This window comes from Mobula hypostoma, chromosome 2 (genome assembly GCF_963921235.1).
Source record: "Mobula hypostoma chromosome 2, sMobHyp1.1, whole genome shotgun sequence".
NCBI lineage: Eukaryota > Metazoa > Chordata > Chondrichthyes > Myliobatiformes > Myliobatidae > Mobula > Mobula hypostoma.
Window position 1 is genome coordinate 245,295,383 of NC_086098.1, and position 27,471 is coordinate 245,322,853.

General features: G+C 50.3%; 1 protein-coding gene across 2 annotated transcripts in view; it reads left to right on the plus strand.

Moving 5' to 3' along the window:
- Nucleotides 1-673: 673 nt before the first annotated feature.
- Nucleotides 674-27,471, plus strand: part of flad1 (flavin adenine dinucleotide synthetase 1) — a 40,847-nt gene continuing 14,049 nt past the window's right edge. Inside the window, exons 1-7 of one of the 2 annotated variants that reach the window (XM_063041900.1) lie at nt 674-909; nt 15,850-16,144; nt 18,565-19,345; nt 20,847-20,994; nt 22,940-23,038; nt 23,881-24,070; nt 27,125-27,198. In XM_063041900.1, the coding sequence (XP_062897970.1) occupies nt 15,980-16,144; nt 18,565-19,345; nt 20,847-20,994; nt 22,940-23,038; nt 23,881-24,070; nt 27,125-27,198 (1,457 nt within the window). In that variant the 5' untranslated portion in view covers nt 674-909; nt 15,850-15,979. Of the gene's footprint in view, nt 910-6,781; nt 6,844-15,849; nt 16,145-18,564; nt 19,346-20,846; nt 20,995-22,939; nt 23,039-23,880; nt 24,071-27,124; nt 27,199-27,471 lie in introns of those variants that run through there. The other variant, XR_010017147.1, reaches the window with a different exon arrangement.

The window sequence follows — 27,471 nt, forward strand, 5'->3', positions numbered from 1 at the left end:
CGGCACGGGAGGTCGTTCCTGCCTGTGGCCATCGAACGTGCAGCTCCTCCCGTGGAGGGTCAGACACCCTGAGCCAATAGACTGGTCCTGGACTTATTTTCCATCTGGCATAGTTTGCATTTTGTTGTTTGACTGTTGGGGTTTTTTTTGTGTTGCTATATTTACGCTCTATTCTTGGTTGGTGCGGCTGTAACGAAACCAAATTTCCCTCAGGATTAATGAAGTATATCTATCTATCTATCTATCTGAGAAAGTAAAGGCAGCTACAACAAGGTTTAAAAGGACTTTGGGAAGGGTAGACAGCGGCACAGGAGAGTGAGTGCCGGAAATCTGGAGTTCCAATCAAACCCAGTATTCCTCAGCAGGTCAGGCAGTGCAAACACGAGAAAACCTGGAAATCCAGATAAACACACACACGATGCTGGAGGAACTCAGCAGGCCAGGCAGCGTCCATGGAAATGTGTGGACAGTTGACATTTCGGTCTGAGACCCTTCATCGGGACTGGAGAAAAGGTTGAGAAGCCAGAGGAATAGGGTGGGGGGGAGGGGAGGAAGTACAGGGTGGTGGGTGAAAGGTGAAACTGAGGGAGGGGGGTGAAGTACAGTGCTGGGAAGTTGATGGGTGAAAGAGATCAGGGCTGGAGAAGGAGGACAGAAGACCATGGAGGAAAGGGAAGGGGGAGGAACACCAGAGGGAGGTGTTAGGCAGGTAAAGAGATATGGTGAGAGAGGAAACGGGAAATGGTGAAGTGGCGGGGGGCAATAACTGGAAGTTTGAGAGGTTGGAGGCTACCCAGACTGAATATAAGCTGTTGCTCCTCCAATCTAGGTGGCGTCTAGGGAAGGAAATGGACGGTCGAGTCCTGATTTTCCTTTTTATACTGAACACTGAAGGCAGGACTGTAGAAGGTGAAGTGAATTTTATTTGTGTTTATTTGTGATTTTCAGGAAAAGGGCCCATGGCAAATCAACAGAGGGCAATAGGCCATCCAACTCATGAACGACTCTCTTGGTAGTGCTGTCCAGTTATGTTCATAGTGTCATTCTGACAGTAAACAAACCTTTCCGGCCCACTGAGTCCAGGCCGTCCACCCATTTTCTTTACTCACGCTCCCTCCCTCCACCCACCCCACAATACAATCAGAATCAGGTTTATTATCACCGGCATGTGACGTGAAATTAGTCAACTTAGCAGCAGTTCAATGCAATACATAATCCAGCAGAGACAGAGAAAAAAATAATATTAATACATAAAACGAAACATCATAAATAAACAAGTAAATCAATTACGTATATCGAATAGATTTTTTAAAAATGTGCAAAAACAGAAATACTGTATATTAAAAAAAGTGAGGTAGTGTCCAAAGATTCAATGTCCATTCAGGAATCGGATGGCAGAGGGGAAGAAGCTGTTCCTGAATCGCTGAGTGTGTGCCTTCAGGCTTCTGTACCTCCTACCTGATGGTAACAGTGAGAAAAGGGCATGCCCTGGGTGCTGGGGTCCTTAATAATGGACACTGCCTTTTTGAGACACCGCTCCCTAAAGATGTCCTGGGTACTTTGTAGGCTGGTGCCCAAGATGGAGCTGACTAGATTTACAACCTTCTGCAGCTTCTTTCGGTCCTGTGCAGTAGCCCCTCCATACCAGACAGTGATGCAGCCTGTCAGAATGCTCTCCACGGTACAACTATAGAAGCTTTTGAGTGTATTTGTTGACATACCATTGACTTTCCCCCGATTCTACCCCTCACACACACACTCGGGACAATTCAGAGCAGCTGGTTAACCCACTGACTGTACATCTTTCAGGACGTGGAAGGGGACCGGAGTACCTTGGGGAATTCCACTCAGACACAGGGACCAGTGCAAACTCCACACACATCCAGACAGTGCTGGAGGCTGGGACTGAACCGAGCACTCTGGAATCGGCAGCTATGGTAGCTGTGCTGTCCACTGCCCTGACCTCCTACTTCACCCTGTCCTAGGGAGTGTGGATGATTTATAAAGGTTTTGGCAGAGACACAGGGTCAAAAGTAGTCACCCAGGGGAGCTAACTGTCTGAAGAGGAGGTGGAGGCAGAAACCTCCACAATACCTCAAGAACATGCGCAGAGTTTTGATGAGATGTTGCCTACAGGACCAAGGACTGAGATATGGGAGTAGTCCCCAAGCTCTATTTTTGGACATTGTGAACCAAGTAAATTTGTTATCAAAGTACATACACAGCCCTGAGATTCATTTTCTTGTAGGCATACTCAATAAATCCAATAACCATTATAGAATCGATGACGAACTGTGCAAAAGACAAGAAACTGGGCAAATAGAAAAATGAAGAAAAAACAACTAACTGCTCGCAGCGGCCACTCCAGTGGTGATGTCTGTTATCTGTCAAGTAGGGTGCCGTGCACAATCCTGGGTTGATGGAGACAGACGCGAGAGCACGGAGGAACATCTGGTGAAACTTCTGAAATGCCCGCTTCGCTGCCGCTGCCTCTGTGTGGTCCAGAATCTCCGGAGGGGAAGGCCCCGAGTCCTCGGCTTTGCTTGTTGCTCGGCGGCCGGGGCGGGGTTGAAGCGCTCGGCAGAGGATGGTGCTCGGTGCTCGGTGTCGAAGGGCTGGTCGGAGGCTCGAATTTTTCGGACGGACTCAGAGTCCGCTGTGGTCGGGTGCTTCCAATGCATCGGCGAGTTGGCGGCGCTTGAAGGTTCATGGCAGGGAGAGTTTCTTCCTTCTACCGTCTGAGTGAGATGGTGGGGCTATCGGGACTTTGAGACTTTTGTTTACCGTGCCCATGGTCTGCTCTTCATCAAATTATGGTATTGCTTTGTACTGTTGTAACTATATGTTACAATTATGTGGTTTTAAGCAACACACATCAAAGTTGCTGATGAACGCAGCAGGCCAAGCAGCATCTATAGGAAGAGGCTCAGTCGACGTTTCAGGCCGAGACCCTTCGTCAGGACTAACTGAAGGAAGAGTTAGTAAGAGATTTGAAAGTGGGACGGGGAGGGGGAGGGATGGAACCAAGAGCTGGACAGTTGATTGGCAAAAGGGATATGAGAGGATCATGGGACAGGAGGCTCAGGGAGAAGGAAAAGGAGGAGGGGGGAAAAAACCCAGAGGATGGGCAAGGGGTATAGTCAGAGGGACAGAGGCAGAAAAAGGAGAGAGAGAGAGAAAGAATGTGTGTATATAAATAAATAACGGATGGGGTACGAGGGGGAGCTGGGGCATTAGCGGAAGTTAGAGAAGTCAATGTTCATTAGCGGAAGTTAGAGACCCTACTATTATGTGGTTTTATCAGTTTTAGTCCTATGTTTCTTGTGATATCATTGTGGAGGAACATTGTATCATTTTTTAATACATGCATTTCTAAATGACAATAAACGAGGACTGAGTGTCCTCATAATCTAATCTAATAATAAATAAATAAGCAATAAATATTGAGAACAGGAGGTGAAGAGTCCTTGAAACTGAATCCATAGGTTGTGGGAACTGTTCAGTGATGGGGCGAGTGAAGTTAAGTCCCTTTGGTTCAAGAGCCTGATGGTTGAGGGGTAATAACTTCCTAAACCTGGTGGTGTGAGTCCTGAGGCTCCTGTACCACCTTCCAGGTGGTGGGGGTCCCTGATGATGGATGTTACTTACCTGCGACAATGCTCCGTGTAGATGTATTCAGTGGTGGGGAGGGCTTTACCCAGGATGGACTGGGCCGAATCGACTACTTTTTGTAGGATTTTCCAGTCAAGGGCATTGGTGTTTCCATACCAGGCCATGTCGCATTGTACTCTGCACCACACATCATTAGGAGTTTGTCAGAGTTTTACACGTCAGCTGAATCTTTGCAAACTTCTAAGGAAGTAGAGGCACTGCTGTGCTTATTTCGTGATTTCTGTGCTGGGCCCAGGACAAATCCTCTGAAGTGAAAGTACTGAGGAATTTAAAGTTGCTGCCACTCTCCTCTGATACCCCAATGAGGACTGGTTCATGGACCTCCGGTTTCCTCCCCGTGAAGTCACCTCCTTGGTCTTGCTGGCACCACTCAGCCAGATTTTCAACCCTCCCTCAGATATGCTGATTCCTCGCCACCTTTGATTCGGCCGACGACAGTGGTGCCATCAGCAAGCTTGAAATTGGCATTGGAGTTGGGCTTAGCCTCACAGTCATAAGTATAAAGCGTGTAGAGCAGGGGGCAAAGCACGCAGTTCTGTGGTGCACCTGTGCTGAGGGAGATGGTGGAGGAGATACTGTTACCAATCCGAACTGACTGGGGTCTGCAAGTGAGGAAATTGAAGACCAAATTGTATAAGGTGGTATTGAGGCCAAGGTCTTGGAAGCTTATTGATTAGTTTTGAGGGGATGATAGTATTAAATGCCAAGCTGTAGTATGCTTCTGTGCTGTCAAGCTGTTCCAGAGTTGAATGGAGAGCCAACAAAATGGCATCTGCTGTGGTCCTGTTCTGCCGTTAGGCAAATTGGAGCGGATCCAAGCCGCTTCTGAGGCAGGAGTTGATAAGTTTCATCTCCAGCCTCTCGAAATACCTCATCCCGGTGGATGTCAGTGCTACTGGACAATGTCATCGAGGTAGGTTAAACCCTGCTTAAAGCAGGCGGGAACCTCAGACTGCCAAAGCGAGAAGTTAAAGATCTCAGTGAACACTCCAGCCAGTTGATCAGCCAGGCGTCCCATCTGGGCCGGATGCTTTCTGTGGGTTCACACTCCTGAAGGGTGCTCTCACACAGGCCTCGGAGACTGAAATCACAGGATCATCAAGGGCCTTGGGAGTTTGTGATGGTTCCTCCACGTGCAGACAGTAAAAGCGAGCTTAGTAGACATTGAGCTCAATTGGAAGTGAGGCCTTGTTATCACCTATGTTGCCTGAGATGATAGCATTTAAGTCCTGTCACACCTTTCGATCATCCTTCATTGATTCAGGCTTGTTGTGGAATTGCCACCACCCGTGAGGTAGCTTTCCCGAGATCATACCTGTGGTAACAACTGGTTTGAGATTTAATATGATTTAAAGTTTAAAGTAAATTTATTATCAAAGTACGTATAGTACCCTCAGATTCATTTTCTTACAGGCATTCACAGTAGAACAAAAAGTGCAATAGAATTTATGAAAAACTACATACAAAGATTAACAGAATGACAAAAATGTCACATCTTCTCTATATGTGAGAACACACCAAACTCATCGTGGCTATCCCTCGAGGTCGAAGATGATAGTCTTCGTTCTGTTGATCTGCTTATGGGCTCTCAATTGGCTCATGAGTCCAATCTTGGCTTTGAAAGTTCTTCTGCATTCAGGACAAGTAGTTCCAGATGGCAGATCGGGCTTTGGTTGTTGCTGCCTCTCTTTCCAGTTTCTTCTCTTTTCTTCTAATTCTACACATCTGTTGGCTTCGAAAGTTGCTGTTCCTTCTCGGATGACGGCTTGCCAGAGTTTCCTGTCCTTGACATTGGTTTCCCAATTGTTGATGTCGATGATACATTTCTTCATGTTGGCTTTTTTAAGATGTCTTTGAATCTCTTCTGTTGTCTGCCTCTTTTACGTTTGCCTTCTTTAAGCTGGGAGTAGAAGATTTGTTTCGGCAGACGCTTGTCTTTCATCTGAACAACATGACTGCTCCATCTTAGTTGGTTCTTGATGACGTAGGCTTTAATACTTGTTGTTTTTGCTTCATTTAGCACACTGGCGTTGGTTCTTCTATCTTCCCAGCTGATATTTAAGATGTTTCGAAGACAGCATTGATGGAACTTTTCAAGTGCCTTCAGATGTCGTCAGTATGTTGTCCAGGTTTCTGATGCATACAGGAGCGTTGGGATTACCACTGCTTTGTACACTAACATTTTGGTGTCTGTTCGGATGTCACGATCATGAATGACTCTTGTTTGGAGATGTCCAAAAACTGTTCCAGCGCATTTAAGACGATATTGGATCTCGTCGTTAAGGTCGACATTGGAGGAGAGGTGACTTCCAAGATACGGAAAGTGGTCCACGTTTTCCAGGGTTGTTTCGCCAAGTTGAATTGTCGGTTCTATCTGATTTTTCTCAATTGGTGACGGTTGATAGATGATCTAAGTCTTCTTGGAAGTGATGGTAAGTCCAAGTTTCGTGTATGCACGGTTGAAGGCAGTCAGAATCTGTTGTGGGTGGTTTTCTGAAAGAGCTGCGACACTGTTATCATCTGCGTATTGGAACTCGATGAGGGAACCCGTGGATGTCTTATTTTTGGATTTGAGACGGGCAAGATTGAAAAGTCTGCCATCTGTTCTGTAGACAATTTCGATTCCTGGGGGTAGGTCGTCCTTGATAATGTGGATGATTGTCGCCATGAAGATGGTGAACAAAGATGGGGTAATCACGCATCCCTGTTTTACTCCTGATCTAACTTGAAAAGGCTCACAGTAACTGTTGCTGACCGTGACTGTGGCAAGCATGCCACCAAACTATGAGGTACACTGATAGGTACTGCATCGTAAATTCCATCTTTGAAAGATAACACAAATGTTCAGCGTTCTTCTTCGCAGAAAAAAACGAAAAGAAAAACATTTCTTTGGGTCTTTCTCTAAATAACAAATTTGGGACTCCCAGGTTGGCTCTCGGAACTAGAAGCAAACGCGCCGCGGATCCACACGGCGCACTTTCAGCGTAACACTGCTCGTCGGATGAATGGGGGTCGTCATCTAAACTGCTGGTCGCCGCTGCGGTGACGTCAGACCAATCGCGCAGCGGCAGAGGGCGAATTGACTGGCGGATCGGCCAATGGCGGTAGAGAAGGTGGCCCTGGTGGGAGGGGAGAGGAAGGAGCAAGTTAGAGTGAGGGGCAGCTCTGCAGGTGAGTGGAGGCACTGGAGGGGAATGGTGGGTGTGAGGCGGTGCATGCGTCCACAGTATTTATTACAAATAGGCAAACCTGGTAACAGGCTGCAATATAGTACAGCACATTTAAAATGGAGAAGAGTCCAAAGATGCTTTCAGAAAGAATTAGAAAAGTAAATCTCTTTAAATAGGGTAGTGAAGGTCTGAGGAGTATTTCCGATGAGAGAGAGGGTCAGGGAAGTTTGCGGGATTCGGGGTCGGGTCATCTGAAGACGGATCAGAGTGTAGAGAGATATTTGAGGCTAGAGACACGGAAGGGTGTAGGGATCGGAGGGCTGTGGGGGAGGGGGAGGGGCTGGAGAGAGTCACAGACGGGAGAAGGATGGAGGGACCGGAGGGAGGAACAGAGACGGGGAGAGATGGAGGTGGGTCACAGAGAATGGGAGGGGTGTAGGACCCAGAGGGGGTCACAGAGATGGGGAGGGGTGTAGGGCCCAGAGGGGGTCACAGAGATGGGGAGGGGTGTAGGAGCCAGAGGGGGTCACAGAGATGGGGAGGGGTGTAGGAGCCAGAGGGGGTCACAGAGATGGGGAGGGGTGTAGGAGCCAGAGGGGGTCACAGAGATGGGGAGGGGTGTAGGAGCCAGAGGGGGTCACAGAGATGGGGAGGGGTGTAGGAGCCAGAGGGGGTCACAGAGAATGGGAGGGGTGTAGGACCCAGAGGGGGTCACAGAGATGGGGAGGGGTGTAGGGCCCAGAGGGGGTCACAGAGATGGGGAGGGGTGTAGGAGCCAGAGGGGGTCACAGAGATGGGGAGGGGTGTAGGAGCCAGAGGGGGTCACAGAGATGGGGAGGGGTGTAGGAGCCAAAGGGCTGTAGAGGCTGGTCGAGTCACAGAGGTGAGGATGGTAGATTTACATTCACAGGAATTCGTGAGTTCACTTTACTGGAGTATAAACGATGCCCAGCTTTTGCCACAGGGTGGCTCTGTAGGTGAGCTGTGCACTTGTCAGGGATTCCATTTTCTCTAACAGCAGTAGAAAGCAGCTATTTGGTCCATCTAGTTGAAACAATCCTACCCTGCACTAGTTTTCCCTGTAAACTGTTCCCATGTGTGTCTCAGAGAGAGAGAGAAACAGACATACAGATACACACACACACACACACACACACACAGACACAAGGAGCTGGATGAACAGGGTCTCTGGGGCTGTGAGGCATCACTTTACCCACTGTGCTACCCCATTGGTTATCAATGGTGGTGCTGCCGAACCTGTGAGAGAACAAGTACGTACAGTGTTATCTGTACAGGCAACAAGGCCTGGTGAGGAATGCAGAGCAACAGGCCCTTCAGCCAGTGAGCTTTGCGCTGACCCTCCTGCCAGTCCTAATGAATCCCATTGGCTTGCACGTTGTCCATATCCCTCTGCTCCCCACCTGGTCATCTGTATCGGGAAATTATGTGATCACAGTGAAAATATGCAAACCTCAGAGACAGTCACACACACACACACACAGTTATGGAGATTCATTTGGAGGCTTCCGGAGTCTGGCACTACACAACACATACCTTGTAATCACACAAAACGCTGGAGGAGCTCAGCAGGTCAGGAAGGGAATGAACCCATCAACTTCCACAGATGTTGCCTGACCTGCTGAGTTCTTTAGAGCATCGTGTATGTGACTTGCTCTAGACTCTCAGCATCTGCAGAATCTCTTGTGTTTACATATCTTGTCATCATCTCAAAAGTTTCAGAGTCATACAGCACGGAAACAAGCCACGTGGCCCACAAAGTTGTACTGAACTAATTAAACTAGTAGTCAAATGTCCAACTGAACAAATCCCTTCTATCTACACAATACACATATCCTTCAATTTGCTGCGCATTAATGTTCTCTCTAAGACCCCCTTGAACGCCTCTGTCATATTTGCCTGTACCACCATCCCTGACAGCACATTCCAGCACCCACCACTCTATGTGGAAAAAGCTTGCCACTCACATCGCCTTTAAACTTGCCACTTCTCACCTTAAACGCATGCCCTCTGGTGTTTGACATTTCAACCCTGGGTAAAAGGCAAAGGCTGTTTACTTGTAATCTTACAAACCTCTGTCAGGTCTCCCGTCAGCCTCCACCACGCCAGAAAAAATCAGCCCAAGTTCGTCCAACTTCTCCTAGCTCACGCCCTCTAATCCAGGCAGTGTCCTGGTGACCTGTTCTGCGTCCTCTCCAAAGCCCCCACATCCTTCCTGTGACAGGGAGACCAGAACTGAATGAAACACTCCAGACATGACCTAACCAGAGTTTTATAGAGCTGCAACATAACTTCCAACTGCTGTGCACCTGCTCGTTAATGCAAATATCTAATCAGCCAATCATGTGGCAGCAACTCAATGCATAAAAGCACACAGACATGGTCAAGAGGTTCAGTTGTTGTTCACACCAAACATCAGAATGGGGAAGAAATGTGATCTAATTGACTTTGACTGTGGAATGATTGTTGGTGCCAGACGTGGTGGCTTGAGTATCTGGGACATCTCCTGGGAGTTTCACACTGGAGTTTACTGAGAATGGTGCGAGAAACAAGCATCCAATCAGCAACAGATAGGGTGTTTAAAGGAGGAGGAAGTGTTGGGCCTCCTAATGAATATTAGGTGGATAAGTCCCCATGGCCTGACAGGATTTATCCCAGGTTATTGAGGGAGGCAAGATACGAGATTGCTGAGTCCTTCACCAGTGTCTTTGTGTCCTCGTTAGCTCGGTGAGTGGCTAATGTTACACCTCTATTCAAAAAGGGAACAAGGAAAAATCCTGGAAACTATAGACCGGTGAGTTTCACACCAGTCGTAGGGAAATTGCTGAAGAAGATTCTTAGGGATAGGATATACATGCATTTGGAAACCCATGGCTTTGTGCCTGTGAGTTTTTTGACAAGGTGACGAGTGAGATTGATTAAGGTAGGTTACTGGATGTTGTCTACATGGATTGTAGTAAGGTGTTTGACAAAGACCCTCATGGGAGGCTAATCCAGAAGATTAAGATGCATGGGGTCCACGGCGAATTGGCTGTTAGGGTTCAGAACTGGCTTATGCATAGCAGACAGAGGGTAGTGGTCTGCAATTAATGGGGTTCCACAGGGATCTGTGCTGAGACCTCTGCTGTTTGTGATTTTTAATACAGGATGCTGCCTGGATGAAAACGTAGGTGAGTGGGTTAGTAAATTTGCGGATGATACCAAGATTGGTGGAGTTGTGGATAGAATACAGCACAAAATAGATCAGTTTTAAATATGGGCTGAGAAATGGCAGATGGAGTTTAACCCAGAGAAATGTGAGGTGTTGCACCTTGGCAGGGCAAATGCAAGGAGACAGTACACTCTGAAGGGCAAGATCCTTAACAGTAAACACAAAATACTCTGCAGCTGCTGGCGTCAAAGCAACACTCACAACACGCTGAAGGAACTCAGCAGGTCGGGCAGCGTCCGTGGAAACGATCGATCGACGTTTCGGGCCGGAACCCTTCGTCAGGACTGTAGGGGGAAGGGGCAGAGGCCCTATAAAGAAGGTGGGGGGAGGGTGGGAAGGAGAACCTTAACAGTGTTGCTGAGCAGAGAGATCTTGAGATTGAAGTTCATGGCTCCTTGAAAGCGGCTACACAGATCGATAAGGTGGTTCAGAAGGCTTGTAGAATACTTGCTTTTATTAGTCGAGGCATTGAGTTCAAAAGTCAAGGAGTTATGTTGCAACTTTATAAAACTCAGGTTAGGCCACATCTGGAGTATTGCATACAGTTCTGGTCACCCTGCTGCAGGAAGGATGTTGAGGCTTTGAAGAAGTTCTCCAGGATGCTGTCTAGTTTAGAGCACAAGTGCTATCACAAGAGGCTGGGTAAACCTAGATGGTTTTCTCTGGAGCTGCGTAGGGTGAGGGGAGATCTGATAGAGGTTTACATGATTATGAGGGGCTTAGATAGATTGGACAGGGAGTATCTGTTTCCCAGGGTTGAAATGTCTAACACCAGAGGACAGGCATTGAAGGTGAGAGGGGGCAGGTTCAAGGGGGATGTGAGGGGTAAGTTTTTGCTCAGAGTCACGAATGTCCGGAATGTGCTGCCTGATGTGGTGGTGGAAGCAAATACATTAGAGGTCTTTATAAGAGACGTTTGGATAGACAGATGGACGTCTGGAAGATGGAGAGATATGGACATCGTGTAGGTAGGATGGATTAGAGTTTGGGTGTTTTTGATTTGCTTTTTAGCTGGGTTGGCACAACACTGAGGGCTGAATGGCCTGTCCCTGTGCTGTACTGGTCTATGTTCTGTTTACATCACAAACAGCAGAGGTCCCAGCTCAGATCCCTGTGGAACCCCACTGATCACAGACCTCCAGTGGAATATGTCCCTTTGACCACTACCCTCTGTCTGCTATGCGTAAACCAGTTCTGAATCCAAACAGCCAACACTCCACACCTGGAGTATTGTGTGCAGTTTTGGTCCCCTAATCTGAGGAAAGACATTCTTGCCATAGAGGGAGTACGAAGAAGGTTCACCAGATTGATTCCTGGGATGGCAGGACTTTCATATGATGAAAGACTGGATCGACTAGGCTTGTACTCTCTGGAATTCAGAAGATTGAGGGGGGATCTGATTGAAACGTATAAAATTCTAAAGGGATTGGACAGGCTAGATGCAGGAAGATTGTTCCTGATGTTGGGGAAGTCCAGAACGAGGGGTCACAGTTTGAGGATAAAGGGGAAGCCTTTTAGGACGGAGATTAGGAAAAACCTCTTTACACAGAGAGTGGTGAATCTGTGGAATTCTCTGCCACAGGAAACAGTTGAGGTCAGTTCATTGGCTATATTTAAGAGGGAGTTAGATATGGCCCTTGTGGCTAAAGGGATCAGGGGGTATGGAGAGAAGGCAGGTACAGGGTTCTGAGTTGGATGATCAGCCATGGTCATACTGAATGGCGGTGCAGGCTGGAAGGGCCGAATGGCCTACTCTTGCACCTATATTCTATGTTTCTATTTGCCACAGACCCCATGCATCTTAATCTTCTGGATTAGCCTCCCATGGGGGATTTTGTCACAGGCCTTACTACAATCCACGCAGACAACGTCCAGTAATCTACCTTAATCAATCTCTCTCGTCACCTTGTCAAAAAACTCAGTCAAGTTGCTGGCTCTTCCTAATCAGGCCATGGATTTCCAAATGCTGATATATCCTATCCCTAAGAATTTTCTCCAGCAATTTCCCCACAACTGACGTGAGACTCACCGGTCTACAGTTCCCAGGAATTTCCCTTCTTAAAGAGAGATGTTGAAGAGTGGGTTAGTGACTTTGCAGATGATGCAGCATTGGGCTAAAGGCCTGTTACTGTGCTGTGCTCTTCTGTATTCTGTCGGCAGTTCTGTGGGTGAAAACTCCTTGTTAATGAGAGAGCTCAGTGGAGAAGGCCAGACTGGTTCAAGCTGACAGGAAGGCAGCAACAACTAAAATAACCACACATTACAACAGTGGTGTGCAGAGGAGCATCTCTGAATGCACAACATGTCGAACCTTGAATTGGATGGGCTACAGCAGCAGAAGACCACGACACATGCAGAGGCCACTTTATTAGGTATTGGAAGTACCAGTAAAGTGGCCACTTAGTGTAATTCACGTTATGAATAAAACAATGTGTTTGATCGCACACAGATGCTCCCTGCAATGTTTTTTCTCAGTCCCTGGACCATGTTAATCGAGAACTAGGGCGGAAACGAGGTAAACTTTTTTTTTGCTCTGCCTGTGAGACTTTGGACTGCTTTTCCTTCATGGCAGCAGCGTTTTGAAGGACGAAGGGGTGAAATGTTGCAAATCATGCCGTTATCTTATGGGATAGCAGGACAGGGGAGGGGCCGAGTGTCCTGCTGTTCTTCATTGGCAGTGTGGTGGTGCAGTGAGGGAGCAGTGGGATAGAACGAAGCAAGTGGCCTGAGTTAGATACATTTGATATATCCCTCTAAACCTTTCCTATCCGTGTACCTGTCCGTATCCCTCTAAACCTTTCCTATCCTTGTACCTGTCCGTATCCCTCTAAACCTTTCCTATCCGTGTACCTGTCCGTATCCCTCTAAACCTTTCCTATCCGTGTACCTGTCCGTATCCCTCTAAACCTTTCCTATCCGTGTACCTGTCCGTATCCCTCTAAACCTTTCCTATCCGTGTACCTGTCCGTATCCCTCTAAACCTTTCCTATCCGTGTACCTGTCCGTATCCCTCTAAACCTTTCCTGTCCGTGTACCTGTCCGTATCCCTCTAAACCTTTCCTATCCGTGTACCTGTCCGTATCCCTCTAAACCTTTCCTATCCGTGTACCTGTCCGTATCCCTCTAAACCTTTCCTATCAGTGCACCTGTCCGTATCCCTCTAAACCTTTCCTATCCGTGTACCTGTCCGTATCCCTCTAAACCTTTCCTATCCGTGTACCTGTCCGTATCCCTCTAAACCTTTCCTATCCGTGTACCTGTCCGTATCCCTCTAAACCTTTCCTATCCGTGTACCCGTCCATATCCCTCTGAACCTTCCCTATCCGTGTCCCTGTCCAAGAGCCTTTAAACATTGTTAAAGTATTTGCCTCAACCACTTTGTCCGGCAGCTCGCTCCACGGACCGACCACCCTCTGGGTGTAAAAAGGTTGCCCCTCAGATTCGTATGAAACCTCTCCCCTTTCACCTTCCAGATTACTTGCAGGCTTTTTCCCTCAGATTGGGTGAGGCTAGAAGCAGAAGTCAGTGGTTTAAGGGGAACGGTGAAATGATTCAGGGGGACCAACGGAGAACTTACTTTCTCAGAAGGTGGTGTAAGTCTGGAACTAGGAGTTTGCATAGGTGCAGGAAGATGGGACTACAGGCTGGCATGGACTAGATGGGCTGAAGGGCCTGTTTTGGGGCTGTTGTATTTCATGAGTCCATATGACAGAGTTGTTGAAGACTTGAATATGCAGGAAATGAAAGGATTAGACAGAAGATCATGCCAACACGGACAAGATGGGCCAAATGGCTTGTTTTTTTCCTGTGGCTGTAGTGTTCTATGACACTGTAGGATAGAGGTATTAAAGGCCATTCGGCCCACGTAGTCTGCTCCACCATTTTATCGTGGCTGATCCATTTTCCCTCTCAACCCCATTCTCCTGCTTTTTCCCCGTAACCTTTCACACGCTGACTAATCAAGAACCTATCAACCTCTGCTTTAAATGCACCCAATGACCTGGCCTGCACAGCCGCCTGTGGCAAAGAATTCCACAGATTCACCACTCTCTGGCTGAAGAAATTCCTCCTCATCTCACTTCTAACTGGATGTCCCTCTACCTTGAGTCTGTTGGGGTCACCTACTGTATCCGATGCTCCCAGTGTGGCCTCCTGTATATCGGTGAGACCCAAAGCAGGAGGAGAGACCACTTTGCCAAGCACCTATGCTCCGTCTGCCAGAAGAACTGGGATCTCCCAGTGGCCATCCATTTTAATTCCACTCCCCAATCCCGTTCTGATATGTTGTTCCACGGCCTCCTCTACCGTCGTGATGAGGCCACACTCAGGTTGGAGGAGCGACACCTTATATTCTGTCCGGGTAGCTTCCAACCTGATGGCATGAATATCGATTTCTCAAACTTCCAGTAATGCCCCCCCCCCCAAGTGTTCCCCATTCCCATTTCCCTCTCACCTTGTCTCCTTACCTCCCTCCTTTCAGTGCTCTTCCCCCTTTTCTTTCTTCCATGGCCTTCCATTCTCTCCTATTAGATTCCCCTTCTCCAGCCCCATATCTCTCACCAATCAACTTCCCAGCTCTTTCCTTCACCCCTCTCCCCCCTCCCAGTTTCACTGTGTGTTTCTTCCTCCCCTCCCCCTGCCTTCTTACTCTGACTCTTCATCTTCTCCTCCAGCCCTGATGAAGGGTCGACTGTGCTCTTTTCCGTAGCTGCTGCCCGTCCTGCTGAATTTCTCCAGCGATTTGTGTGTGTTGCCTGACTCTGGCCTATTTCACCATGTGTCTCCAACTACCCTGAAGCCTCATCCTTAACAATCAACTCCAACGTCTTCCCAGCCACTGAGGTCAGGCTAACTGGCCTATAATTTCCTTTCTTCTGCCTCCCTCTCTTCTTGAAAAGTAGAGTTAACACTTGCAATTTTCCAGTCCTCCGGAACCATTCCAGAATCTATTGATTCTGAAAGATCAGTACTCATGCCTCCACAATCTCTCCAGCCACTTCTTTCAGACCTGCGGTGTGGTCCATGTGACTTATCCACCTTCAGATCTTCCAGCTTCCCAAACACCTTCTCCTTTATAGTAGCAACTTCACTCACTTCTGCCCTCTGACACTCTCGAACTTCTGACACACTGCTAGTGTCTTCCACGGTGAAGACTGATGCAAAATATTTATTCAGTTCGTCCGCCATTTCCTTGAACCCATTGCTATCTCACCAGTGTTATTTTCCAGCGATCTGATATCTATTCTCGCCTCTCTTTTACTCTTTTATTAAATAGGCTCTTTGATAGGAACGTGAATGTGCAGGGTATGGAAGGATATGGACGTTGTGCAGGCAGAAGGGATTCATTTCGTTAAAAGTTAAAGATCTTAAAGGTTAGCTTTATTTGTCACACATACATCCAAACATGAAAACATACAGTGAAAGGCATGTGCCAACAACCAGCACAGTTTGAGGTTGTGCTGGGGGCAGCCTGCAAGTGTTCAGGTGTCAGTGTAGCAGGCCCACAACTCCCTGACCCTAACCCGGACGTCTTTGGAATGTGGGAGGAAACCAGAGCACCTGGAGAAAATCCATACGGTCACAGAGAGAACGCGCAGGCTCCTTGCTGACCGTGGCGGGAATTGAATCTGAGGGGCGATGGCTGGCTCTGTCGAGCATTATACTAACCACTACATCACAGTGCTGTCCAGCAGTACTTCTACTGGTTGGATAGCATAGTGTTGTGGGCCGAAGGGCCTGTTCCTGTGCTGTACTCTGTTCTGTTCAACCCCTCTGTAGACTTTGCAGTTACGCAGCAGACGGTGCAGACGGACACCGGCGGACAGTCCCTCGCTGGCCAGCGCGGTGACCCCCACGCCAGAGGCCAAAGTGAATCCCAGCAGACCTGCCCCACCTCCCCCCGGGATTGATGCATCGTGGTTCCAGGGTGCTGCGGAACGTCGTCCGACTGGAGAGACTGCGTCATCACCTGCTGGCAATGGAGGGCAGCACTGCGGCCGCTGACACCTTGGGAGACCGGGAACGCCGCACCGTCACAGCCGGGATCATCATCATTGGAGATGAGATCTTAAAGGTACAGATGCTGCCCCCACCCCATCCCCACCCTCTGCTCCACCTTCCTCCTCTTCTTCCCTCCTCTCCTCCCTCTGCCCCTCCCTCCAGGGAGATGTCATGGGATGATTAACATCTCCTGGAGAGCCTCCTCCTCCCCTACCTGTTCCCACATTCATCTCCCCATCTTCATCACACTTCCCCACTATCCTCCCCTCCCAGTATCCCCTTCCCCTAGCTCTCCCAGGACCCATCCACATCCTCCCCCTCTCAATCCCTCTCCCTGCCCTCCAACCAATCCTTCCTTCCAGCCCCTTCACCCCTCCCTGTCTCTGTGACCCCCTCCAACCCCTACACCCCTCCCTGTCTCTCTAACCCCCTCCAGTCCCTACATCCCTCCCTGTCTCTGTAAACCCCTCCATCCCCTACACCCCTCCCTGTCTCTGTAACCCCCTCCAGCCCCTACACCCCTCGCTGTCTCTGTAACCCCCTCCAGCCCCTACACCCCCCTGTCTCTGCGACCCCCTCCAGACCCCACACCCCTCCCTGTCTCTGTGACCCCCTCCAACCCCTACACCCCTCCCTGTCTCTGTGACCCCCTCCAGACCCCACACCCCTCCCCATCTCTGTGACCCTCCATCTGGGCACAACATATTTCTCTGTTGCTGTAACTTTCCCCCACATCCCAACTTGAAGGGAGGTCACTGTTCCCGAACCTGGTGGTGTGGGACTTCAGGCTTCTGTACCTCCTGCCCGATGGGAGCTGTGAGAAGATGGCCTGGCCCAGGTGGTGGTAATCTCTGATGATGGACGTTGCCTTCCTGAGACAGCGGCTCCTGTAGATACGACCGATGGTGGGGAGGGAGCTCGTGATGTGTTGAGCTGAATCCACATGGTGGCCAGAACCATCCCGGACATTCTCTCCCATCGGGCAGTAAAAGGCTGAAAGCACAATCCCACAGGCTCAGGGCATCTTCCCTCGCACTGTTATCAGAGTCTTCAGCTGTCTCTAGTGCGACAAGATAGACTGCTGACCTCACAATCTCCCTTGTTGTGGCCCCTGCACATTTTGGTCTGCCTGCACTGCACCTTCTCTAGCTGTGACACTTTATCCTGCAGTCTTTTATTGTTTTCCCTTGTACTACCTCAAAACACTGAAGGACAGTTTCTACCGTGTTGTTATCTGAATGGCTCCCGAGTCCGATCAGATAGACTCTTGACCTCACAATCTACCTTGCACCTTTTCGTCTGCCTGCACTCTCTGTAGCTGTGACACGGATTCCTCATTCTGTTATTGTTTTCCCTCGATGTACCGGTGTGATGAAATGATCTGTACAGGTGGCATGCAGAGAAATTCTCCTCTGTAGCTCTATACATGTGAGAATGGGGCTCCGCAGTCACGTGGCGGTTAATGCAACGCTATTACAGCTCGGGGCGTCGGAGTTCACTCAGTCCCAACGCCCTCGATAAGGAGTTTGTACGTTCTCCCTGTGCAATGCCTGGGTTTCCTCCCACAGTCCAAAGACGTATGGGTTAGTAGGTTAATTGGTCATTTTTCATTACCTCTTAATTTTGTGTCATCCACCGCCAAGATTCACCAACAGATTTCAGATTTATTTGCTGGTCGTGTCTACGTTGAAACTTACAGTGAAATGCATGGTTTGCGTCTGTGACTGACACAGCCAAGGGTGTGGTGGGGGCAGCCCATAGAGCCATGGAATAACATGACCGGATCTGTAAATCACCAATCTGACTGGCGATGCAGAGTTAACGATTAGCCCTGTTATATTTAAAATATATTATTGCAACCAGGACTGCCTCACAGATTTGGTCTTTTCAATTTTTGAGCACCATTCCCTTATTGAATTGTTTGTTATTGTCACATGTACTGTGATACAGTGAAAAGCTTCTCTTGCACACGGTTCACACAGATCAGATCATCACACAGAGCATCGAGATAGAACAAGGGAAAACAATAACTACACAGAATAAAGTGCAGCAGCTACAGAGAAAGTGCAGTGCAGGCAGACAATAAGGTTCAGGATCGTAACGAGGTGGATTGTGAAGTCAGGACGTCTTGTATTAGGGAGCAGTAGGGCTGCAGCCACAGTGCAGTACATACAGACAATAAGGTGCAAGTTTATACCAGGTAGATTGAGTGGTCGACAATCCATCTTACTGTACTGGGGATCCATTTAATAGTCTTATATCATGCCATACAGGCCCTTCGGCCCAACGAGTCTGCCGATCTTGTACTATCATGGGTCGTTGTTGTGCTGAATGATTTATGACTGAACAGGACTGTTTATGCACTGTGCATTGGTACACAAGACGCTAATAAACCGGTTTAGGAAGTTACGGGGTGAGGGAGGAGAGCTATCTCTTTGTTTCCCCCCCACCAATGGTCTCTCTCTCTCTCTCTCTCTCTCTCCCCCACGGCAGGGCTACACCCAGGACACCAACTCGTTCTTCCTCTGCCGGAGGTTACGGTCGCTAGGGGTGAAGGTGGAACGGGTATCGGTGGTGCCCGATGAGGTGGAGTCCATCGCTGGCGAGGTGTCTGCCTTCTCTGGCCGCTTCCGCTACGTGCTGACCTCGGGCGGCATTGGGCCCACCCACGACGACGTCACCTTTGAGGGGGTGGCCCGAGCCTTCGGCGAGACCACCTACCCCCACCCGGAGCTGGTGGCCCTGGTGAGGCGGCTGTCCGGCGAGGACGAGGAGGGGGGCGCAGAGACGGAAAGCGCGGCGCCCCGGATGAAGCTGGCCCTTGTCCCCCGCTCCTCCCGGCTCCACTACGGCGCAGACCGCTCGACGGGAGCCCCCCTCCGCTACCCGCTGGTCAGCGTGCGCAACGTCTACCTCTTTCCCGGCGTGCCCGAGCTGCTGGAGCGAGCCATGGGTGGCCTGGAGGACCTGTTCCGTAACCACGCGCTGCGGTACGCCACCCGGGAGCTCTTCGTGGACGCCGAGGAGACCCGGATCGCACCCGTGCTGCAGGAGGCGCACCAGCAATTTGGCCACCAGGTCGGGCTGGGCTCCTACCCCGCCTGGGGCAGCAACTTCTACCGGGTGAAGGTGACCCTGGACTCGGACCGTGAGGAGCCACTGGAGGAGGCGCATCGCTTCCTGGCCGCGCACCTGCCCCCTGGCTCCATCGTCCCCCTGGAGAAGGACCCCGTGGCCGTGTCGGCTCACAACGTCTATCAGCTGGCTCAGTCAGGTACCCGTCCCACTGCAGGTGGGGGGCAGTGGGGCAACATCCCATCACCTACCGTCACTTCCACTCCCCCTTTGCGCGAGTGTGAGGGGTGAGATCCAGAGGGATTTGGGGAACGTGAGGGGCTGGGGAATAAAAAGTGAATGGCAGGGCCTCGGTTGTCGAAGGGCGCTTGCTGGCCGGCTCTGAGACTCTCTTCAGTACATTTGGTGTCTCTTCTCCTTGAGCTGTATTTGAAATAGACTGTAGACTGTTAGCTAACTTTCTCAGGGTTTTATTTTGAAACGGACCCTAGACTGTTGGCTTTTTGTCTCATTTATGTAAAATAGACTCTGTAGATGGTTTGATATTTTTCTCCAAGGTTGTATTTTAAAATAGATTTCTGTAGACTGCTTGGAATTTTTCTCGTTAGCTATAAATAACATAGTCTCTGTAGTAGGCTCTGAAATAGGCTCTGCTGTTTCTCTTAGAGGCTTTATTTAAAATAGACTTTAGACTGCTGTTGTTGGTTCCAATGGCGATATTTAAAATAGACTCTGTAGAGCACTTGGTATATTTCTCATCAAGTTTACTTGAATTGTAGATTGGTTGGAACATTTCTTAATGGGTCTGTTTGAAATAGACTCTTTTCTTCAGAGGATCTATTTCAAGTAAACTGGAGATTTTTCTCATAGGGTTGCATTTTAAAGTAGATTCTGTGGACTACTTGCTAATTCTCTCAGGGGCTCAGTTCACAGTGAACTGTGCACTCTACTTGGCCTTCATTAGTTGGGGTGTTGAGTTGGAGAGCAGCTCTATAAAGCCCTGGTCAGACAATGTTGGAGTACAATGTTCAGTTCTGGTCGCCTCACTATAGGAAGGATGTGGAAGCTTTAGAGAGAGTGCAGAGGAGGTTTACCAGGATGCTGCCTGGATTAGAGGGAATACCTTCTTTGAGGAAAAATTGAGCAAGCTAGAGCAAAGGAGCGAAGGAGGACGAGAGGCAGCTTGATGGAGGTGTGTAAGATGATAAGAGGTATAGATCGAGGGGACAAGTGCCTCTTTCCCAGGGTGGAGTTGGCTAATATGAGGGGGAAAGTGATTGTGGAGGAAAGTACAGGGAGCTGTCAGAGGTAGGTTCTTTATGAAGAAAGCAGTGGGTGTGTGGAAGGTGCTACCAGAGCTGCTGTAGAGGCAGATCCATGAAGCCATTTTAAAGAATCCTACTGTACATTAGCACGTCTCTGATAGAAAAATAGAGGGAAAGGCTCGATTGATCTCAGAGTAGGTTAAAATGTCGGCACAACATCGTGGGTCAACTGGCCTGTTCTGTGCTGTGTTTTGTTGTAAGTAGATCGGGCAGACTTTTCTCTGTTGTTGGTAAAAGTAGATTCTGTGGACTGGTTGCTATAATTGGTGGAATTGATCTCTTCACATGGACGAGATGCGGAGGTTGTTGAGATTTCGGTGGTGGTTACATCGGTGAACTGACAGCCAACCAATCCTGTCACTGTGTTTTCCACAGAATCGCGGCTCGGACGGAAGGTGTCAGCGGCACTGAGGACACTGGAGAATGCCTTAGCCCAGTACAGTCTGTCCGAGCTCTGTGTGGGATTTAACGGCGGAAAGGACTGCACGGTACTTGTGCATCTGTTTCACGCAGCTGTCAGCAGGTGCGAGATACGCAGGGATGATTCAGATTGCACTCAGAGTCAAGCTCCGTCTACACTGTCCCATCACACACTCCCGGGGTCAGACACAGAGTGAAACTCCCTCTACACCGTCCCATCACACTCTCCCGGGGTCAGACACAGAGTGAAGCTCCCTCTACACCGTCCCATCACACACTCCCGGGGTCAGACACAGAGTGAAACTCCCTCTACACCGTCCCATCACACACTCCCGGGGTCAGACACAGAGTGAAACTCCCTCTACACCGTCCCATCACACACTCCCGGGGTCAGACACAGAGTGAAGCTCCCTCCACACTGTCACATCACACACTCCCGGGGTCAGGCACAGAGTGAAACTCCCTCTACACTGTCCCATCACACACTCCCGGCGTCAGACACAGAGTGAAGCTCCCTCTACACCGTCCCATCACACACTCCCGGGGTCAGACACAGAGTGAAGCTCCCTCTACACCGTCCCATCACACACTCCCGGGGTCAGACACAGAGTGAAACTCCCTCCACACTGTCACATCACACACTCCCGGGGTCAGACACAGAGTGAAACTCCCTCTACACTGTCCCATCACACACTCCCGGGGTCAGACACAGAGTGAAGCTCCCTCTACACCGTCCCATCACACACTCCCGGGGTCAGACACAGAGTGAATCTCCCTCTACACCATCCTGGGGTCAGACACAGAGTGAAACTCCCTCTACACCGTCCCATCACACACTCCCGGGGTCAGACACAGAGTGAAACTCCCTCTACACTGTCCCATCACACACTCCCAGCGTCAGACACAGAGTGAAGCTCCCTCTACACTGTCCCATCACACACTCCCGGGGTCAGACACAGAGTGAAGCTCCCTCTACACCGTCCCATCACACACTCCCGGGGTCAGACACAGAGTGAAGCTCCCTCTACACCGTCCCATCACACACTCCCGGGGTCAGACACAGAGTGAAACCCCCTCTACACCGTCCCATCACACACTCCCGGGGTCAGACACAGAGTGAAACTCCCTCTACACTGTCCCATCACACACTCCTGGGGTCAGATACAGAGTGAAACTCCCTCCACACCGTCCCATCACACACTCCCGGGGTCAGACACAGAGTGAAGCTCCCTCTACACCGTCCCATCACACACTCCCGGGGTCAGACACAGAGTGAAACTCCCTCCACACCGTCCCATCACACACTCCCGGGGTCAGACACAGAGTGAAGCTCCCTCTACACCGTCCCATCACACACTCCCGGGGTCAGACACAGAGTGAAGCTCCCTCTACACCGTCCCATCACACACTCCCAGCGTCAGACACAGAGTGAAGCTCCCTCTACACTGTCCCATCACACACTCCCGGGGTCAGACACAGAGTGAAGCTCCCTCTACACCGTCCCATCACACACTCCCGGGGTCAGACACAGAGTGAAACCCCCTCTACACCGTCCCATCACACACTCCCGGGGTCAGACACAGAGTGAAACTCCCTCTACACTGTCCCATCACACACTCCTGGGGTCAGATACAGAGTGAAACTCCCTCCACACCGTCCCATCACACACTCCCGGGGTCAGACACAGAGTGAAGCTCCCTCTACACCGTCCCATCACACACTCCCGGGGTCAGACACAGAGTGAAACCCCCTCTACACTGTCCCATCACACACTCCCGGGGTCAGACACAGAGTGAAACTCCCTCTACACTGTCCAGTGAACCCAGAGTTCTGGTGCCCCTGCTCCCTCTGCCCGCCCACTCATACATTGGCTCCTCCTCTCCCCCACTATCCCGACTCACTGCTGTCATCCAGTGGCTGGGCAGCGTACTCCTGTAACTGCTTGTGGGTTTGGGTGAGGCTGGTTCCCCTGGGGGTGGGGAGTGGAGGGGAAGCCCCAGGCAACTCTGACCTATGCTAGTGACTGAAGTCTGCTGTGTTTTGTGAAGGGCGGGGACCGGGTGCAAGCACCAGCTGCAGGCTCTCTACATCCGGATAGTGTCACCCTTCCCAGAGCTGGAGCAGTTCATTCAGGACACCTGCAAGAGGTGAGTTGGTCACCATCGTCAGACCCCTACCCCCATCCTGATCCCAGCCTGTAGTCCACTCCCAGGGATCTCTTATTCTATGTATAACCGCGCCCCCCCCCCCGACATCCCTACCCCCAGATTAAATCCCAGACTGTAGTCCACTCCCAGGGATCTCTTATTCTATATATAAATGCTACTCCGACCACGGGATTAGATCCCAGCCTGTAATTTACTCCCAGGGATCTGTTATTCTATATATCAACCCCCTGAACCCCTGGATTAGATCCCAGAGTGTAACCCACTCCAGGAGATAGTTATTCTATATATAAATGCCACTCTGACCCCAGGATTAGATCCCAGCCTGTATCTCACTCCCAGGGAACTGCTATTCTATATATAACCCCCCACCCCAACTGCTGGATTAGATCCCAGCCTGTAACCCACTCCCAGGGATCTGTCATTCTGTGTATGAACCCCCTGAACCCCTGGATTAGATCCCAACCTGTAACCCACTCCCAGGGATCTGTCATTCTGTGTATGAACCCCCTGAACCCCTGGATTAGATCCCAACCTGTAACCCACTCCTGGGGATCTGTTATTCTATCTATAAGCTCCCCGAACCTCTGGATCAGATCCCAGTCTGTAACTCGCTCGCAGGGAAGTGTTATTCTGTGTATGAACCTTTGGATTAGATCCCAGTCTGTGACCCACTCCCAGGGATCCGATGTTCCATATATAAACCTCCGGAACCCCTGGATTAGATCCCAGTCTGTAACTCGCTCAGGTGGTCTACTGATTTGTATATAAACTCCCGGACCCTTGCAGGATTGTGGAAGGTGATAACTCCATTTCTGCCCCAGGTACAACCTGCAGCTCTTCACCGTGTGCGGAAACATCAAGGAGGCGCTGACGGACTTGAAGGCGCGCCACCCTCACATCAAGGCCGTCCTGATGGGCACCCGGCGCGCTGACCCCTACTCCCGGACCCTGAATTCTATGTGTCCGACTGACCCAGGCTGGCCTGAGTACATGAGGGTGAACCCGCTGCTGGTGAGTGTGAGGTGCAGGGGATGGTTCTGTGTTTCCTAATGTGAGGGAGGGAGGGAGACCATTCAGCCCATCGAGTCTCTGCTGACCGATACACCTGTCAAAGCTAGTCCCATTTGCACGGTATCAGATTGATTCACCGCATCGTGTCGGGTTGATTGCGAGACTGTGGGAGTGCACACGCAGCCGATGGATCGCGCTGTGAATCGATTGTGCCTCAGACGAGCAGGAGGCACTGTCTTTTGGGAGTGTGCTTTCGAGAGCGCGTTTTTGTCTCAGCAGGCCCGGAACGTAGCTCCAGCACTGTGAGCTCCCAGGGTGTGCCATTACTAGTACAGCTCACTCACTCCTTTCGTAATTCTTGTTCCACGCAATACTTAACCCCATTTGCCCACACACACACGAGAAAAATCTGCAAGAAATGCACACAAAATGCATCTACGGAAAAGAGTAAACAGTCGACGTTTCGGGCAGAGACCCTTCATGAGGACTGGAAAAGACGATTAGATTATGAAGACACGCAGTCCTCTTTTATTGTCATTTAGTAATGCATGCATTAAGAAATGATACAATATTCCTCCGGTGTGATATCACAAAACACAGGACAGACCAAGACTGAAAAACTGACAAAACCACATAATTATAACATATAGTTACAACAGTGCAACAATACCATAACTTGATGAAGAAGTCCATGAGCACAATAAAAAGTTCAAAGTCTCTCAAATGTCCCACATCTCACGCAGACGGGAGAAGGAAGAAAAACTCTCCCTACCATGCCCGACCACAGTCCGACTCTGAGTCATCCGAAAACTTCGAGCCTCTGAATCAGCTCTCCGACACCGAGTACTGAGCGCCATCTCTGTCCGAACGATTCAACCTCAATCTCAGTCGCCAACAGCAGGCAAAGCCGGGGATTTTGAGGCCTACCCTCCGGAAGATTCCCAACCGCGCAGTAACGACAGCAGCGAACGAGCATTTCAGAAATTTCTCCAGATGTTCCTCTGTGCTTTCACGTCCATTCTCCATCAAATCAGAATTGTCCACGGCCCCTATTTAACAGATACAATATCATTTTTCACCGGAGAGCTGTGCACGCACGGCGCGCTGCTATCTTCTCCTCGCGCCGAGAAGTCAGAGTAAGAATGAGGGGGGGAGTACAAGGTGGTAGGTGAAACCGGAAGAGGGGGAGGGGTGAAGTAAAGAAAGAGATAAGGGGCTGGAGAAGGGGGAATCTGATAAGAGAGGGTAGAAGACCATGGAAGAAAGGGAAGGGGGAGGATCACCTGGGGAATGGTGAAAGTGGGTGGGCAATAACCGGAAGTTTGAGAAATCTATGTTCATGCCACCAGGTTGGAGGCTACCCAAATGGAATACAAGGTGTTTGTTGCTCTTCCAGCCTGCGTGTGGCAGTACAGGAGGTCCTGGACTGACGTGTCCGAATGGGAATGGGAAGTAGAATTGAAATGGGTGGCCACTGGGAGATCCCACATTTTCTGGCAGACAGAGCCTAGGTGCTTGGCAAGGCAGTGTTCCAATCTGCTCGGTCTCACCGATAAACGAGATGCCACACCGGGAATACCGGATGCAGTAAGTGACCCCAACAGACTCACAGGTGAAGCGTTGCCTCACCTGGAAGGACTGTTTGGAGCACTGAATGGTAGTGAGCGAGGAGGTGTAGGGGCAGGTGTAGCACTTGTTCCACTTGCTAGGATAAGTACCAGGAGGGAGATCAGTGGGGAGGGACGAATGGACAAGGGAGTCGCGTAGGCAGCGATCCCTGCAGAAAGTGGGGGTGGGGGGAGATGTGTTTGGTGGTGGGATTCCGTTGGAAGTGGCAGAAGTTACGGAGAATTATGTACTGGATGCGGCGGCTAGTGAGGAGAAGAGGAACCCTATCCCTGGTAGGGTGACTGACAGCCACTGTGTACAACTTCCCCACGGATTGACAGACACTGTGTACGACTTCCCCAGGGTCTGACAGCCACCGTGTACGACTTCCCCACAGATTGACAGACACAGTGTACGACTTCCCCACGGACTGACAGCCACTGTGTACGACTTTCCCAGGGACTGACAGACACTGTGTACGACTTCCCCACGGATTGACAGACACTGTGTACGACTTCCCCAGGGATTGAGAGACACTGTGTACGATTTTCCCACGGACTGACAGACACTGTGTACGACTTCCCCACGGACTGACAGCCACTGTGTACGACTTCCCCAGGGATTGACAGACACTGTGTACGACTTCCCCAGGGACTGACAGACACTGTGTACGACTTCCCCACGGATTGACAGACACTGTGTACGACTTCTCCAGGGACTGACAGCCACTGTGTACGACTTTCCCAGCGGACTGACTAACACTGGGCTTCGACCTCCCGGAGGACTTGCAGATCTCCACAGACTTGCGGTTCCTGCATACAATCCTCGACCTCTGGATTTCCAATCTACCCTCGGCCCTGGGTGTTGATCACACCACCCACCGATAGCCAGACACTAGGCCTCGAACTCTAGACTCCCGGGACGTTTGGACTCGGTGAGTATTGGCCACATCCTCTCTGCACTCTTTTCCAGCCATGGGGAGTAGCGGTCAGCACAATGCTGTTACAGATCGGGACATTCCAGAGTTTGGAGTTTAATTCCGGCCAGGTCCGTAAGAAGTCTCTACGCATTCCCGTGGAATGCGTGAGGTTTTCCCTGGTGCTTCGCTTACCCCCCCTCGGTGCACAGTGTTTGTAGGCTAACTGGTCATTGTAAATTGTCCTGTGACTGTGTTAACCGGGGCTGTGGGGTCGCTGGGACGGTGCAACTCGGAGGGCTGGAAGGGCCAACTCCGCATTCTACCGATATATAAGTAAACTCTTCCCTTATTTGATCAATCTCTTCCGTGTTCCTGTTGCTTGGGGGACCCAGCACCAGTGATGCCTCTGTGGTGGAATAGCCAAGGCTACACTCAGTCCTGGTTTGGGTGTTCTATTTGCCCGTGGGTTGGAAGGAGGGATTTTGTGACGAAATGAGCGACTCTGACCGCCTGTATCCTGTCCCCAGGACTGGAGTTACCACGACATCTGGGAGTTCCTACGCACCCTCTACATCCCGTACTGCATCCTCTACGACAAAGGGTAGGTGCTCTTTCTCCGCCCAGAGAACCCCCCTTCTCCCGGTCCCGCTCAGGGGAGCTCAGTCCCACACTTTCCTTCGCAAGCTCCCGGGAATTCCCAAGGCTCACGCTCCCTCCCCCCCCCCCCACTTCCCCTGCAACGCCGCAGCGAACTTCTGCAGAGCAAGATCCCAGAAACAGCGACGGGGCAGCTGTGGGTGTCATGTCTGTTGTGTCCTGGTGGACAGTGGCAGTGCAGTGCCCCATACTCCCGCAGCCCCTCCCTCACTCTTCC